This window comes from Neoarius graeffei, chromosome 2 (genome assembly GCF_027579695.1).
Source record: "Neoarius graeffei isolate fNeoGra1 chromosome 2, fNeoGra1.pri, whole genome shotgun sequence".
NCBI classification, from domain to species: domain Eukaryota; kingdom Metazoa; phylum Chordata; class Actinopteri; order Siluriformes; family Ariidae; genus Neoarius; species Neoarius graeffei.
Genome location: NC_083570.1, coordinates 75,912,183 through 75,927,877, shown reverse-complemented (window position 1 = coordinate 75,927,877; position 15,695 = coordinate 75,912,183). Strand labels below are relative to the sequence as shown.

Genomic DNA, 15,695 nt, shown 5'->3' with positions numbered 1-15,695 from the left:
TAACTGGATTTATTTATTGATTGATTTGATTTATTTATTTTTATTAAATATGAACCCAACCGCTAGATACCCTTGAAAACACTGGGGGCCAAAAATGGAGATAGAAATGCCAGCTCTGCCAGCATGGTCTATGAATTCTGGCTCTGACCGTTTTTCTATTGGTTGAGTTCATAATTAATCTCAACCTGAGATGTGCACGGGGCTTGTTTTTCAATCCCACTTCAACACTTATTATTTTTGTTTATACCTGTCTGCAATTTATGATTCACTCCTTCAGCTTGACCCAGAGCCATTCCCAGTAACACTGGGCACAAGGTGGGTGAATTCACCCTGGATGGACTGCCAATCCATTGCAGGATGCCATGCACACACACATGCACACTAGGGCTGGGTATCACCAGATACCTCACGATACAATACACTGTGTGCACAATTATTAGGCAAGTGAGTACTCTGACCCTACCATTATTTCTATGCATGTTTTCCAACCGCAAGCTAGATACACTTGAATGCTAATTGGATTTAAGCATTCTCAGGTGGTATTTATTTGTGTAATGAGGGAGGGTGTGACCTAAAGTCATTAATACCCTATATTAAGGTGTGCATAATTATTAGGCAGCTTCTTTATCTCAGGCAAAATGGGCCAAAAAAGAGATTTAACAGACACTGAAAAAACAAAAATTGTAAAATGCCTATCAGAGGGATGCAGCACTCTTGAAATAGCTAAGCTATAGAAATGTGAGCACAGAACAATCAAACGTTTTGTTGCAAATAGTCAACAGGGTCGCAAAAAATGTGTGGAGAAGAAAAAACACAAATTAACCGCAAAAGACTTGAGAAGAATAAAACATGAAGCTACCAGGAACCCATTATCCTCCAGTGCCACAATATTCTAGAACTGCAACCGACCTGGAGTGTCCAGAAGGACAAGGTGTTTGGTGCTCAGAGACATGGCCAAGGTAAGGAAGGCTGAAACACGACCATCACTAAACAAGACTCACAAGTTGAAATGTCAAGATTGGGCCAAGAAATATCTGAAGACAGATTTTCCAAAGGTTTTATGGACGGATGAAATGAGAGTGACTCTGGATAGACCAGATGGATGGGCCCATAGCTGGATAACTAATGGACACAGGGCACTTTGACTCAGACACCAGCAAGGTGGTGGAGGGGTAATGGCATGGGCTGCTATTATTAAGGATGAGCTAGTTTGACCATTTCAGGTTGAAGATGGACTTAACATCAACTCCCAAACCTACTGCCAGTTTCTAAAAGATACATTCTTCAAGCAGTGATATGGGAAGAAGTCTGCATCATTCAAGAAGGCCATGATTGTTATGCAGAACAATGCACCATCACATGCACCCAAGTACTCCACTGCTTGGCGAGCCCGCAAAGGCCTTAAAGATGACAAAGTAATGACATGGCCCCCTTCCTCACCTGACTTAAACCCTATTGAGTACTTGTGGCCCCTTCTTAAGCATGAGATTTACAGCGAGGGAAGACAATACACCACTCTGAATAGCATTTGGGAGGCCGTGGTTGCTCCTGCACAAAAAGTTGATCGTCAACAAATCAAAAAACTAACAGACTGGATGGAAGGCTCATGGCAGTTATTGAAAAGAAGGGTGGCTATATTGGTCACTGAATATTTTTGAAATGCTAGAAGTGTTTATTTGTTAATTCTGAGTTGTTTATTTGTTACACTGAAAATTAAAATAAACAAGTGAGATGGGAAACTTTAAGCTTTTCATTTAGTTGCATAATAATTCTGCACACTAAGGCCACATCCACACGACAACGGCAACGTGATGTTATTTAAAAAAAATATCGCCTCCAAATGGGCAACGATCAGTAGAAATCAGGTCCATATGGCAACGCAACGCTTGCTGAAAACGATGCAATACACATGCCACACCTCTAGGGGCGCTGTAAGACGGTCCCTTCGGACACACCAGAACAACCCATACGAAAAAGAACAGTAAAGAACTTAAGAGTTTACCACTGTCTTAGTAGTAAATCCTTATAAATATAAATAAATATATATGCCATGTATGATTTACTCCTGAAAGTGGCCCATTTTGCATTTTCCTCATACAAATTTTTTATGAAAATCTAGTATGTATGAAGTGAACATTGTGCATGGTTTTTACAGATAATGTGTATGATGAATTACACTGTCTTTGTATGCTTCATGTAATGTTTGTAGTTTTAAATTATATTTTACAGTTTAAAATGTACATGCCTTTTATATGTAAATCCAACACAAACATATGTGGATTTACATATAAAAGGCATATACATTTTAAACTGTAAAATATAATTTAAAACTACAAACATTACATGAAGCATACAAAGACGGTGTAATTCATCATACACATTATCTGTAAAAACCATGCACAATGTTCACTTCATACATACTAGATTTTCATAAAAAATTTGTATGAGGAAAATGCAAAATGGGCCACTTTCAGGAGTAAATCATACATGGCATATATATTTATTTATAAATCATTATAAGGATTTATCCTTATATTTATAAGGATTTACTACTAAGACAGTGGTAAACTCTTATAAGTTCTTTACTGTTCTTTTTCGTATGGGAATAGAAGTAAGGACGCATGCGCATAAACTATTATGCGCGAGACTTCATATTAGCCACAAAGTCAGGAAAATCTGTTCGTAAAATTACATTATAATGACCAAATACAATGAAAAGTATTTTTCCAGTCTCACCTGTGAAAGGTAATCCCATGTGATCTCGTTTGGACGGTAAACCTGTTGGTACAGTTAAACGCAGCTAATCTTTATTCTCCGCTTTGACCTTTCCAATATGGCGGCGAGGATGACGTACGCGGAAGGCGGCGTCTTTAATGGTCCGGAATAAATTGAATACTACACGTTGATGGATTAATTTGCTGTTTCTCACCTGTGAAAGGTAATCCCATGTGATCTCCTTTGGACGGTAAACCTGTTGGTACAGTTAAACGCAGCTAATCTTTATTCTCCGCTTTGACCTTTCCAAAATGGCGACGAGGATGACGTACGCGGAAGGCGGCGTCTTTAATTGTCCGGAATAAATTGAATGATACACGTTGATGGATTAATTTGCTTTTCTACGCCCTTTTTTGAGGAATGTACTGTAGGACTTAAACCATCATCTGAAGAGGTGAGATCGCTCCTTTTTTCCCCTTATTTTTGCTGGCGGGATTGACTCTGCCCTAAGGGCTATTCTCTCTCTCTCTCACTTTGCACCAGGCATTACACAATAAATATTCACAGTGAAAATATTTTGTAAGCGCGTTTCATGAACCAAGTTATAGGATTTCTTGACAACTCGCATCGCATCGCAATGAGAAGATCATTGGCACTACTGGTGTTAAGAATCAGACCATTTTATAAATGAATATTTTGCTGTAGAGCTGCAGTGTTTGTACAATTGCATGTTTTTGCTTCACTATTCCTGTCACTATTCTGCTTCTTGCATTACTACTGTGAACTAACACTGAACATAATAATAATAATAATAATAATAATAATATCCAAGCTCGTGTTTCACTCTCACTAGTGCTCTGTAAGGCTTTATCCTGGTGATATTCGTTACACTTCTACCCGGCGTGAAGCATTCAGTCATGTGGTTGTGACGTCATCGTAAACAAATCCGTTTTACTCATCCAGACGACTTCACAACGGCAACGTTGCCAGATCTTTCCACTCTGGAACCCGTTCTCAAAAAGATTGCGTTTTGGGCACCCAAAACGCCGGCGCCGTGTGGACGCCAGGCCTAAACGATAAGCAATTGTATCGGAGTCACCTGAATCCGTTGTCGTGTGGACAGGGCCTAAATGTTGCCTAATAATTCTGCACACTTATATATTCCCCTGAGAAGGCCTAAACTCCCCTTTCCTTTGTTAATCATTCTGGTTTTAGGTTTATTAACAATTTGGATTGACTGAGAGCACTGTATTTGTTCAACGATAAAATTAATCATCAGGAATACAACTTGCCTAATAATTGTGCACACAGTGTACTATGGCGATATTTTGCCCACGATAACGATAATATCACGGTACAGCGATTCTGCGATAATCGATATATTGCAAGAAATTTCAAGCACATCACGATATCTGTGTCACTGAAGAAAATCAGAATTTATTGACCACTGTAAAATTACATTTCACATACATAACTACACACTCTTGCCAGACATGTATTTGTCTCTATTCCACTGCTGGCAAAACCAAGAGTTGCTTCACTACAACATACAGAAAATTCCCATTTCTGTGCTAGTATTATCAACTTTTCTGTAAGCATGGACACATCAGTGCTGCTTAACAAGCAGAATCAAATTGTTTTATGAAAACTTAAAACTTGCACTGCAGACTGCACATACATTTCAGTGCTAACACGAATATCAATTTGTTCTTTGTAAACTTGAGAACATATACCTGAGAACATTTAACTTGTGCTTATTTTGCAGGAACAACACACTGTCTGAAACACATTGAAAAGTGCAGTGTGCATTTTAGTCTCCCTGAGCACAATTATGAAACAAAGTGCAGTGTGGGTCAGTGTCCACACACTGAAACTGAACTGAAACCTCAGTGAATCATGTTTCTTCTGAACTTTGAGTAAATACTCAAAATAAAATGCAGTGTCTCTCACACACTAAAATTGAAAATGCAAGATAAAGTGCAGCTTCTTGCCTTTGGCCTTAAATGACAAAATTAAGTTCACAGTTACAGTAAGTCACACATCACTGAAGTAGACGGGAGGACTTTGGCGCTGTCCAGTGTAGTTTGCTTCGGGTCGGGTTTCAGCGGCTCCGGCTGAGCTAATATGTCGGGGTGGTGTCGTGCTAAGTAAGTTCGCAAGTTTGTTGTGTTACCTGAATATCTAATTGGAGCGAAACAGGTTTTGCAGAGTGCATACTCTTTGTCCGGCTCACTGTTTTTTCTCCTTTCCTTTGGAATCCAAAGTGCCTCCAAACATCTGCCTTAAAGTTGGGCGGCGTCTCTAGGTTTACGTTAACAGCCATGCTTGCTTGTTTTTTTTTTCCTCACTGCAACCGCCGTGGAAAAAAGAGAAGATGAAGAGTGCCTTGCAGTGAGGGAGCGGCACAGCGACACCTCGCGGAGCGGAGGTGCGGAAGTCGTACTGGATTTACAACCCGTCTGAAACATGATTTATTATTTGAAAAAAATATCGATATTCAAATTTTGAGTATCGATATTGAATCGGAAGACAAAGTATCGCGATATATCGCCGTATCGATATTTTTGCACACCCCTAATGCACACTCACTCTCACCTTGGCGTAGTTTACTGTTTCCAATCCACCTATCTGCATGTCTTTTTGAGGCAGACAGAAATGAGAAAGCATACATAAAAGATGCCCTGTGAACCTTTCTGGCAATTGTTATGTATTCATATTCGGTTACATCCCTCTGACAAATGTATACATCTTCAGAAAGTGTATAAATGTGCACCTCAAGCAGTGAGGATGATAATTTATAATGTCAACTGAGATGTGAAAATGTTCCAAAGTGAAAACAAAATAACACAAGCATTCAATCTCACCAAGGTCATTATTCATTTGTTTCTCTCCCTCTTTTGCCATCTTTTTTTTTTTAGAGGAGATCAAGGTGTCTGTCAATGATTTCATTATCAAAGCTGCTGCTGTTACACTCAAAGTAAGTTTATATTTTCACAGCTTTGACATCTGTAATCACTTGCCATTTAGAATAACAGGTTAAATGTCAATATTGAGGCTGATGAATACACAGTGAAAGGTGTTGTGTTACTCCTCATGAGCAAATCTGCAACTTTTAAAGAACAGTCACTAAAAATAAACCTTCCTTTTGTGGGACAGTAAAGCATTTACTACTTTATAATGTTGCCATTCCTTCTCCCAACACTTAAAAGATGTTTCGGGTCTGAAGACACCAAGTGATGAAGCATTTCAGGTGTTATTTTGTCCCATTCTTCCTGCAAAGAGGTCTTAAGGTTTATCCTTAAGGTTTATCCTTAACCTGCACCTGAGGTTTATCCGAGGTGTGATCCTTGCTAGCTGAAAACTTTACCCAATACTCTGCCTGGGTGACTTGAAAAATAGTCAGCTGTGGCAATTTTTGAAGGTTTCAGGGCGGCACGGTGGTGTAGTGGTTAGCACGGTCGCCTCACAGCAAGAAGGTTCCGGCGAGGGCCTTTGTGTGTGGAGTTTGCATGTTCTCCCCGTGTCTGCGTGGGTTTCCTCCGGGTACTCCGGTTTCCCCCACAGTCCAAAGACATGCAGTTAGGTTGACGTGGGGCGGCCTTGGGCTGAGGTGCCCTTGAGCAAGGTACCTGACCCCTGACTGCTCCCCGGGCTCTCTGGTGTGGCTGCCCACTGCTCTGAGTATGTGTGCGTGTGTGTTCACTGCTTCAAATGGGTTAAATGCAGAGGATGAATTTCACTGTGCTTGAAGCGTGCGTGTGACGAATAAAGGTTTCTTCTTCTTGAGGTGTACAACAGCCCTTGTCCTTTACGCGTCAAAATTCTTCCAGATTCCATGAATTGTTTCATGATATTATGCACCACAGAGGGTGAAATATCCAAATCATTTTGTATATTTCTTTGAAGAGCATTGTTTTGCAACGTTTCAGTAACCTTCTCACATATTTATCGACAAACTAGAAATCTTTGGCCCATCTTTGCTCCTCAATCATTAACATCACCGGTTTCAAATCACATCATTATTTAATTGTTTAACCTCATTACTAGCCCAAAATTGCCCCCGTCCCAATTTTTTTTTGGAATGTGTTGCAGGCCTGAAATGCAGGAATGGATGTATATTAACAAATTAAATGAAGTTGATGAGACAAAACATGAAATACCTTGGGTTCATACTGTCTGCAATGAAATACAAGTCCAAGTAAATTTAGAAATTACTTCTTTCTTTCTTTATTTATTTATTTATTTATTTATTTATTTTTCACACCGTCCCAACTTTTTCTGATTTGGGGTTGTAGTTCCATTAGCCCTGTTCTATGGGATAATGACAAATCCCAAAAATAGAAATCGTTGAAGTAAGGTCTCCTCCCCTTTTTCTCCATCTGCTTGGAGGAATAAAAAGGAAATTAGTCAGATATATGCCACCATTAACAGACAGCCTTTTGAAAATGGAAAGAAAGAGAGGAAAGAGGGGGGGAAAAATCACTATTAAAGTCTGTCACGCCATTGTTTAGAGCTCCCTCTCATCCTGCCTCTGCCAGCACACTCGCTGATGTCTGTCACAACACCAAATGTAGCACTCAGAGGAGTGATATTTTCTCTTGCACAATAGCTCGTAGTTTGTCAGCTGCTTCCCCCGAGATGGCAGACATGCGACTCAGGGTTAGTGGAAGTGCAAGAGAGTCTGTATTCTTTAAGTACAAGAAACAGTCACTTCAGCTCAATGGAACTTAGGAATACAGACTTGAACTAGCATAGCCAGATATTTCTATTACCCTGGGCCACGTTGACTGTTTAATCATCAACACAGTTGTGTGTGCTTGTAAATGTGGAGTTTAATGATTTTATGTTTGTCTTTGGTAACACTACCATAGGGCTTTAAAGATTTGCCCTCAGGCTGTTTCTTGAGATTTGATTAAATCAGTTAGCTCAGGCACTAAACAGGTGATGGGAAGAGTCTGAAGACTAGGAGATGGAACATAATATTATTGGTTAATATTATATTATGTCCTGACCTGTGTGCATGGACACATGCAGATATCGGAAGAGGTTTAGAAACTGACAAAAGTCATTCCAAGTTGATTGGAGATTATAGTCAGTCAAGAATACCAATTAATAACTGAGAGTTTGACCAGATATTAACTTATCAGGTAAAAAGAAAATGTCTGTTTTAAATTCAGGTTGTTAGGAAAGGTGCATTTGGTAAGATTTGTGGATAAAGAAGTGTCAAACTGTTTAATGGGTGGATTTAAATTATTTATTATTATTATTATTATTACCTGCCTTCTACTCATGTACCCCAAGCACCGCCAAGTGTCTCGTTCAACTAAAGTGGCCATCGCTTTCAAGCACAGAGATCAAATAGTAAATAATAAAAATGCAGTAAATAGCCCTTTTCTACAACTGTAGTAATCCATATTATGTCAAGAACCGTTCAATTAAGTAAAGAGAAATGAAGTGTCTCTTTTTTTTTTAAATTAAACTTAAAAAAAAAAAAAAACACCGAATTGGGGGTTTCTAAACTTGTGTATGAGGTCGGGTCCTGGGTAGGTATGTACATACACACAGTGCCTTCCATGATTATTGGCACCCTTTGTAAAGGTTAGTAAAAAGGGTTAGAAAAAATCCACCTTTTGGTGAAGCAGCTTCATCTTATACTGGAAAAAAAATTAGAAAAATCCAACCTTTTAATTGAAATTTATTCAGAGGAAAATAATCTCTCTCTCCCAGGACATGCTGGAGGGACTATGTCTCTCGGCTGGCCTGGGAACGCCTCGGTGTTCTTCCCGAGGAGCTGGCCGAGGTGTCTGAGGAAAGGGAAGTTTGGGCTTCCATGCTCAGACTGCTGCCTCTGCGACCCAGCCCCGGATAAGCGGAAGAAGACGAGACGAGACAATCTCTCATCAAGAAATAATTAATTTTTAACAAAAATGTGTGTGTATATACATACATGGAAATGGGGGGGGGGATTCTTTAAGGATTCACATTGGGTGGTGTGTGTGTTTATAGATGACCTCTCCTGATTGAGAGCTCCATTATTCGTTGGGCCAAATTAGCTATACATACATTGGGCCAAGTAGTACAAACTATAGGGAGTGTGCAAGCTAAGCCCAAATACTCTTTCAAAAGAAAATCTAGTTATGTGAAATAGGGAAACAAGCTTATTCATTCTCTCTCCTTTTTTATTATGAATAAATAATCCACACACTAGTTACACTTTCAGTCCCCAATAAACACACTGTCTTTTAAAGTGAACAAGTGTTTAGCATGCTATTCTCGGCATTGCACATGAATAACACAAGCAACTAAAAATGTTTTCGAAAGACTTTCATATGAAATTGCTTTTTAAGCAAATGACGTGTTTGCAGTCTGATAATATGAAAAGACGTACAGTTTGTTGTGTGTAAAGTGTAGATATTTAGAGTGAAACATGACAATTGAGAGACTGAAGCTGTGTCCGAAATCACTCACTCATTCACTACTCCCTACTCACTATCTAGGGAACTCTGTATAGAGGACTATATAGTGAGCTCATTGGTAAAATGAAAAAACACTTTCGGACACTACTGTCGCGCTGTTATGTACGTCATTACTATCGCACAATTAAAATATGCCAGATCAGTCGGCTGGTGGGTTTTCAAAATAATAAATACATGCATGTATTTTTGTGGTATACATATTATACGGAATGTATTTCCCACACTAATCAATGCAAAGTACTTTGTGTTTGCTGCATCTTTCAGTTCTTTTAAATCAAGGCTGAATACTTTTTTCTTTACCGCTGCCTTTTATTAAATCAAATTTGAGGCTTTTGATTAATTCCTCGCTCTGCACTGTAACTTTTATTCTTGTTTTTTGTCTGTCTTATTCTATTTTAGCTTATTTTCTATTCTCTTACTATTTTTAATTGTACTTGAATGTCCATTTATAATGCGTTTCTTCCTCCGTCCATTCACTTCAACACACTACAATATTATTGCCATTTTCACACCACAACTTATAAACTTGTCTCGTGCCCTTTGTCATAAGGAAAAACAAACTACTGCTATACTCAATCTAAAATACTTAACGATCCTTATGAAACAGCTTCTATAGCTTTTCTTTCAGCGCAACCGCAATGCATGATGGTATATATTGCTTGGTTAGTGACCATTGGTTGTACACTACTTTTTCACAGTGCATTGTGGGATACTATGAGTCCACTATCTCATCTCATCTCATTATCTGTAGCCGCTTTATCCTGTTCTACAGGGTCGCAGGCAAGCTGGAGCCTATCCCAGCTGACTACGGGCGAAAGGCGGGGTACACCCTGGACAAGTCGCCAGGTCATCACAGGGCTGACACATAGACACAGACAACCATTCACACCTACGGTCAATTTAGAGTCACCAGTTAACCTAACCTGCATGTCTTTGGACTGTGGGGGAAACCGGAGCACCCGGAGGAAACCCACGCAGACACGGGGAGAACATGCAAACTCCGCACAGAAAGGCCCTCGCTGGCCACGGGGCTCGAACCCGGACCTTCTTGCTGTGAGTCCACTATATAGGGTGTAATAATTCTCACTATACATTCGGACAGCGCTACAAAATGTCCACTATATAGTGAGTGATTTCGGACACAGGGTGAGTGAGTTTAAGTTCCTTTTTTTTTTTCTTCAGAATTCTCAATAGAACTTCATCCTGAAGAACAAAAATAAGCTAACTGATAACACTGTTTATTTAAGGAATAAAACACAAAGTGGGTGTGCTGTTATAGGAAAATACACAACAGGGTAATGTGATGCGTTAATGCCCCAAAGTTATTTTCTAATAACGTTCCATCTGGAACTGATTGATTTTCCCCTTACACCACAGCAATTTGCCAGTAATTGCAGTGTTTTTTGTTTTAGGTTTTTTTTTTTTCTTTTTTTTTTCCAGTTTATTAGTAAAGAATAAATTGTACTTTTAACTGTTATATTTAAGTTTGTCAAGCATCTGTAAGACAAATTGTATCCTGTTATCATGTTCATTATCAGTGAGTCTCCCACTAGCTTCTCTTTTTTTTTTTTTTCTTTCTCAAAGTTAAAAAAGAAAAACAAACAGCTTGTCATGTTCTGAGAAACAGGAAAGCACAAAATCCTCTGCTCTCATGTTCTTGCATGGCAGAAAACTGACTGACTGTTACAAAGCCTGACACTTGAGGCACCCTTCATAAATATAAAATAATTCTCTGTTAAATAACAGCAGGATTTTTTCCTGTCTGTTTTCCCATTAAATTCTGTTGTGTCCACCATGCATGTTCCTGTGAATGTTGTTACTAAACTATAACATATTGGCCTAGCACATATGACTTGGAGAGCAAGTCTGTACTACTGTCTGAATCGTGCTGTTATAAGAAAATTTAATCAACTCCTTGAGACCAGTCAGGTTTGAGATGTCAGCGGTGATGTAGTATAATACTATTTACTTGTTTGCTTCAAGAAAGCCATTCAAAACTAAAACAGGTGTGCTTTACAGTTTCAGAAATTGAACTGCATTTGTTGCATGCATCACCCATCACCACAGACCTATACCTCTCAGTGTCTTTGAACTTTGTCCACAGCCCTTTATGCCTGACCTTTGACCTCTCAAACAGGAAATGCCAGAAGTCAATGTGACCTGGTCAGGAGATGGACCACAAGCACTGGACTCCATCCATATTTCTGTTGCCGTGGCAACCGAACGTGGCCTCATCACACCTCTCATTAAAGATGCAGCGGACAAAGGCGTGCAGGAGATCGCCGCCAATGCCAAGGTAACAGTCAGCATGGCAGCAGCACAGTTTCTAACATTAGTGAGACAAAGTGAAAGGGCAGGCCTGACTGCACACTGATATTTCAAACACCTGAGAGAAAACCTTGGGCTGCTGGGGCCAATGACCTGTTATGTTCCCTGACTAATGTGACTCATTTAGCTTTGACAAAGCCCGAGGGTTCCTTGTCTCTTTTACTTTGTGGTATTGCACGTTAGATCTTAGTGGCTTGTAGTGTCATTTGGCATGATTATTTTTTTCTGTGTTCAAAGAATTTCTTAAGCTAAGGTGGCCAAAGAGTATGTGAGCAAGTATGCAAGTAGTGAACAATCTCCAGCAAGCTCTTGTAGGAGGCAGACTTTTCTGTCATCAGTCACCTATTGATCATATCATGCACTGCATAGATAAGTAATGTCCTGTTTTGTAACCCAATAGGAGATCGGTTAAAGTTTAGCCTAACTGTGTGTTGGAGGAGTTTAAATAAAAAAAAATGATTCCTGTTTTAGGACAAGTTGAAGGTAACATGTTTTCATATGGCCCTGTAGAAGTCATTGTTTTGCAAGTGACAACTATGTCTCAGCACACAAGTCCCAAGTCAAGACTGACATGTCCAAGTCACATTTTAAAAAAAAAAATAAAAATTTCGAGTTTTAAGTCCTTAAAAATTCAGGCAGAAACTGTCAATTTAAGGCTGCTCATTTAACAGCTTAAAGGTAGACTGCCTTTCAGACTTTGCAAGTGTAGGTCATAAAAAGAATTTTCCCTAACACCCAATTATTTTTGTTTAGTGGACCAAAAGCTACTGAATTTGAATCATAGACTTCCAATTGTATTAGGTTTTTAAAAATAGAACAATTAATGAATTTAGGACCATATGGCCCTAAATTCTCTGCTATTATTTTCTTGCTTCGCCATGACCCAATTCAAGAGACGAAGGCTGTGTCCAAAATCACTCCCTACTCACTATATAGGGCACTATATAGTGGGGACGCCATTTTGTAGTGCTGTCCAAAATCTTAGTGAGGATTATTATACCCTATATAGTGCACACAAAGTATCCCACAATGCATCATGAAAAGTAGTGTACAACCGATGGGCACTAACCAAGGCAATATATCCTATCATGAATTGCAGTCGCATTGAAAGAAATCAAATTAAAAGTCTCAAATTTGATTTAATAAAAGGCAGCGGCAAAGAAGAAAGTATTCAGCCTTGATTTAAAAGAACCTGAAAGATGCAGGTACTTTGTATTGATTAATGTGGGAAATGCATTCAGTATAATATGTATTTATCACAAAAATACATGCATGTATTCATTGTTTTGAAAACCCACCAGCCGGCTGATATGACACGTTTTAATTGTGCGACAGTAATGACGTAAATACCAGTGCAATGGACTAGTGTCCGAAAGCGTTTTTTCCATTTTACCAATGAGCTTATTATATAGTCCTCTATATAGTAATTCCCTATATAGGGAGGAGTGAGCGATTTCAGACAGAGGATATGTCATTGCATCACATGATGGGCTTTCCCCGTTTGCGCAAGGCATTGTGGAATACAAATTTGAAACAGGGGAGAAAGATGGAGGATGCAAGTGTGCGAATGAAACGTGGAAAACCAGCTACAGTAACAGAAAGCGAGAAGAAAAGATATGTTGCAAAGGAAAGGAAACGCGGGACCAAACTAATAAATATCGGTGGTCAGCAAGCATCTCGGTGTGATCAGCTGTTCATTTAGCAACAAAATGATGTAACTCTCAGTGCACGGTCAAGGTAAACCTGTAGATGGCAGTAATGCAACACTGTGGATGCCAGCTACCGTAAAACTCAAAAGAAGAAGGTAAACCTGCACATGCGCACACGGACTTGCTCTGTCTGCTTGACTGTGTGAAGCGAGCGAGTTTATGCGCAATATTTGCTAGGAAATCACCTCAAATTAAAGAACTTCCCAGTCACAGAATGGCCTGGGTTTTTTTTGTTTTGTTTTGTTTTTAAATACATTATAGAACTAAAAATGTATCACAATGACCCAATTTCAGAGGGAACTAATTTACCAATTTTATGAAATCGAAAGGCCATCTAGCTTTAAGAGAAGTTTTCCAAAATGTGCAGTAGGTAATCAGTCAGTTGGTCGGGTTCAATGCCCGAACTGATGATCACATCATCAGTTTTTCTTTGGCTAATCAGCCACAAGGTACGCCACCACTCTTGCCGGAGCGTTTGGGGGTTAGGTGCCTTGCTAGTCTGGGGAATCGAACCAGCAACCTTTTGGTCCCAAAGCTGTTTCTCTAACCATTAGGCCATGACTTCCAGTAGGTAATAACACCACAAGGGGTAGGCTAATCTTGGCTAATGCTAGTTTGCATTTAGAGGCATTTGTTTTTCTTCATGTCTTGTTTAAAAGAAAAAATAAAGCACTTTAATATTTGTAATTTTCTTTGTAAGGTCAGTGCTAAAGTAGCCAGACTTGGCTCCATGAGTTTCTTTTTTTGCCATTCTGTCTGAGAAATACCTTTTACACAAATCATTTACACGCAGTCCTCAGCTCTCCTCTCTTTAAGGGCAGCAATGACTGCTAAATACTAGCGATAGCCTTATTAGCTTCAGTTTACCAGTCTTTGTCCAGCTTCAGATGGCACACAAAATTCAATATGGTTGTGCCTGGATCTTTAATTTTTGATCTCCACATTCTGCATATTGTAACTCCTTTGTTTCTTTCTTGTTGGCAAAGGTTATTATGTTTGGTATCATCTCTACAAATGAAGTACCCATTATTGATATGCTCTTCTTGCTGTTGTCGCATGCCCCCTGATTGACTGACTGGTTGGTTGACCAGAAATCTGGAAAATGAAGATGAATAGTTTTGGGGAGGAAATAATTTGATTTACAGCACAGTTTATTTTAATGTTTGGTTTTGGAAAGAGATCAATTCTTTCCAAGTCAAAAGGCACAAATCCAAGAGAAGTCATACGTTATCAAAGTTGGATTGCAAGTCCATCCATTATCCGTAACCACTTATCCTGTGCAGGGTCGCAGGCAAGCTGGAGCCTATCCCAGCTGACTATGGGCGAGAGGCGGGGTACACCCTGGACAAATCACCAGATCATCACAGGGCTGACACATAGAGACAAACAACCATTTACATTCAGACCTACGGTCAATGTAGAGCCACCAATTAGCCTAACCTGCATGTCTTTGGACTGGGGGGGGAAACCGGAGCACCCAGAGAACACCCACGCAGACACGGAGACATGCAAACTCCATACAGAAAGGCCCCCATTGGCAGCTGGGCTTGAACCCAGAACCTTCTTGCTGTGAGGTGACAGTGCTAACCACTACACCCCCATGCTGCCAGATTGCAAGTCGTTTGTTGGGTTAAGCATATTGAGCATATTTATGATTTGAGTCCAAGTTGATTTGAAGTCATGTGACTTGTTCTGTGGTTCCACTTGAGAAATATAAAATCTATACATCAGCAACAAGAAAACATTACTCTGAAGAAATAAAAATTAATTAAAAGCATTTAAGTTTATGCTAGTTCTCATAAACAGTGCACTCTGGCTTATGTTTGTTCTGTTTGTGGCAGTGTAAAATTATAGACTAGTTAATATTTGTATACATTTGATTATTAAATCTTTATAGTAATTAACATGCCATGCAGGTTTAAAGAGATTTGACAGCCCTAGTATGCACTCGTGTAATCAGTGAAACCAGATTGATTTGCAAGTCACTTATTCTGTGCTTCAGTTTGTTGCCATGGAAACAAAAGGGTGAGTTTGCCATGCTCCATACCGAGTCCACATCAGTTTGTTAGCTGACCTGTCAGACTTATTATTTAGAAGCACTCCACTGAAGCACTGTGGTGTTTTCATGTTCATTATGAGTAATGTAGTTCTCTTAAATGCTAATCATTGCTGTATTACGAAGGGACAAAAGGATGTGAGCCATGGTGATATTCTTTCCACTTTGCTCTGGGTAATAGGCAATTTTGTTCTTATTTCAGTGATGAAAATCAAATGGTTGTGTGTGATGAGAAAGGAGCACATAAAGCTATTGTGTGAAGTAAGGCTGGTTTGAGAGAGTGAAACACAGCTGATGGATCAGCGGGGGTTTTGGTCAGTAGGTTATGAGAATAAGGCATATGTCTTCTGTGTAATGTTGCTTATCATAGACAGTACTTATCACAGTTCCCTGCACCTTTTCCACTTTTTT

General features: G+C 39.4%; 1 protein-coding gene and 1 non-coding gene across 2 annotated transcripts in view; both read left to right on the top strand.

The window, feature by feature from the left end:
• The window catches only part of pdhx (pyruvate dehydrogenase complex component X), a 125,922-nt gene that overhangs the window by 107,461 nt on the left and 2,766 nt on the right, over window positions 1-15,695 (top strand). The window contains exons 8-9 of the mRNA XM_060914999.1: window positions 5,634-5,692; window positions 11,329-11,487. Coding sequence (XP_060770982.1) covers window positions 5,634-5,692; window positions 11,329-11,487 — 218 coding nt within the window. The remainder of the gene's footprint in view (window positions 1-5,633; window positions 5,693-11,328; window positions 11,488-15,695) is intronic.
• On the top strand, window positions 6,010-6,147 carry LOC132882326 (U4 spliceosomal RNA). The gene has a single exon (XR_009654194.1). It is a non-coding gene; the product is annotated as a U4 spliceosomal RNA (small nuclear RNA).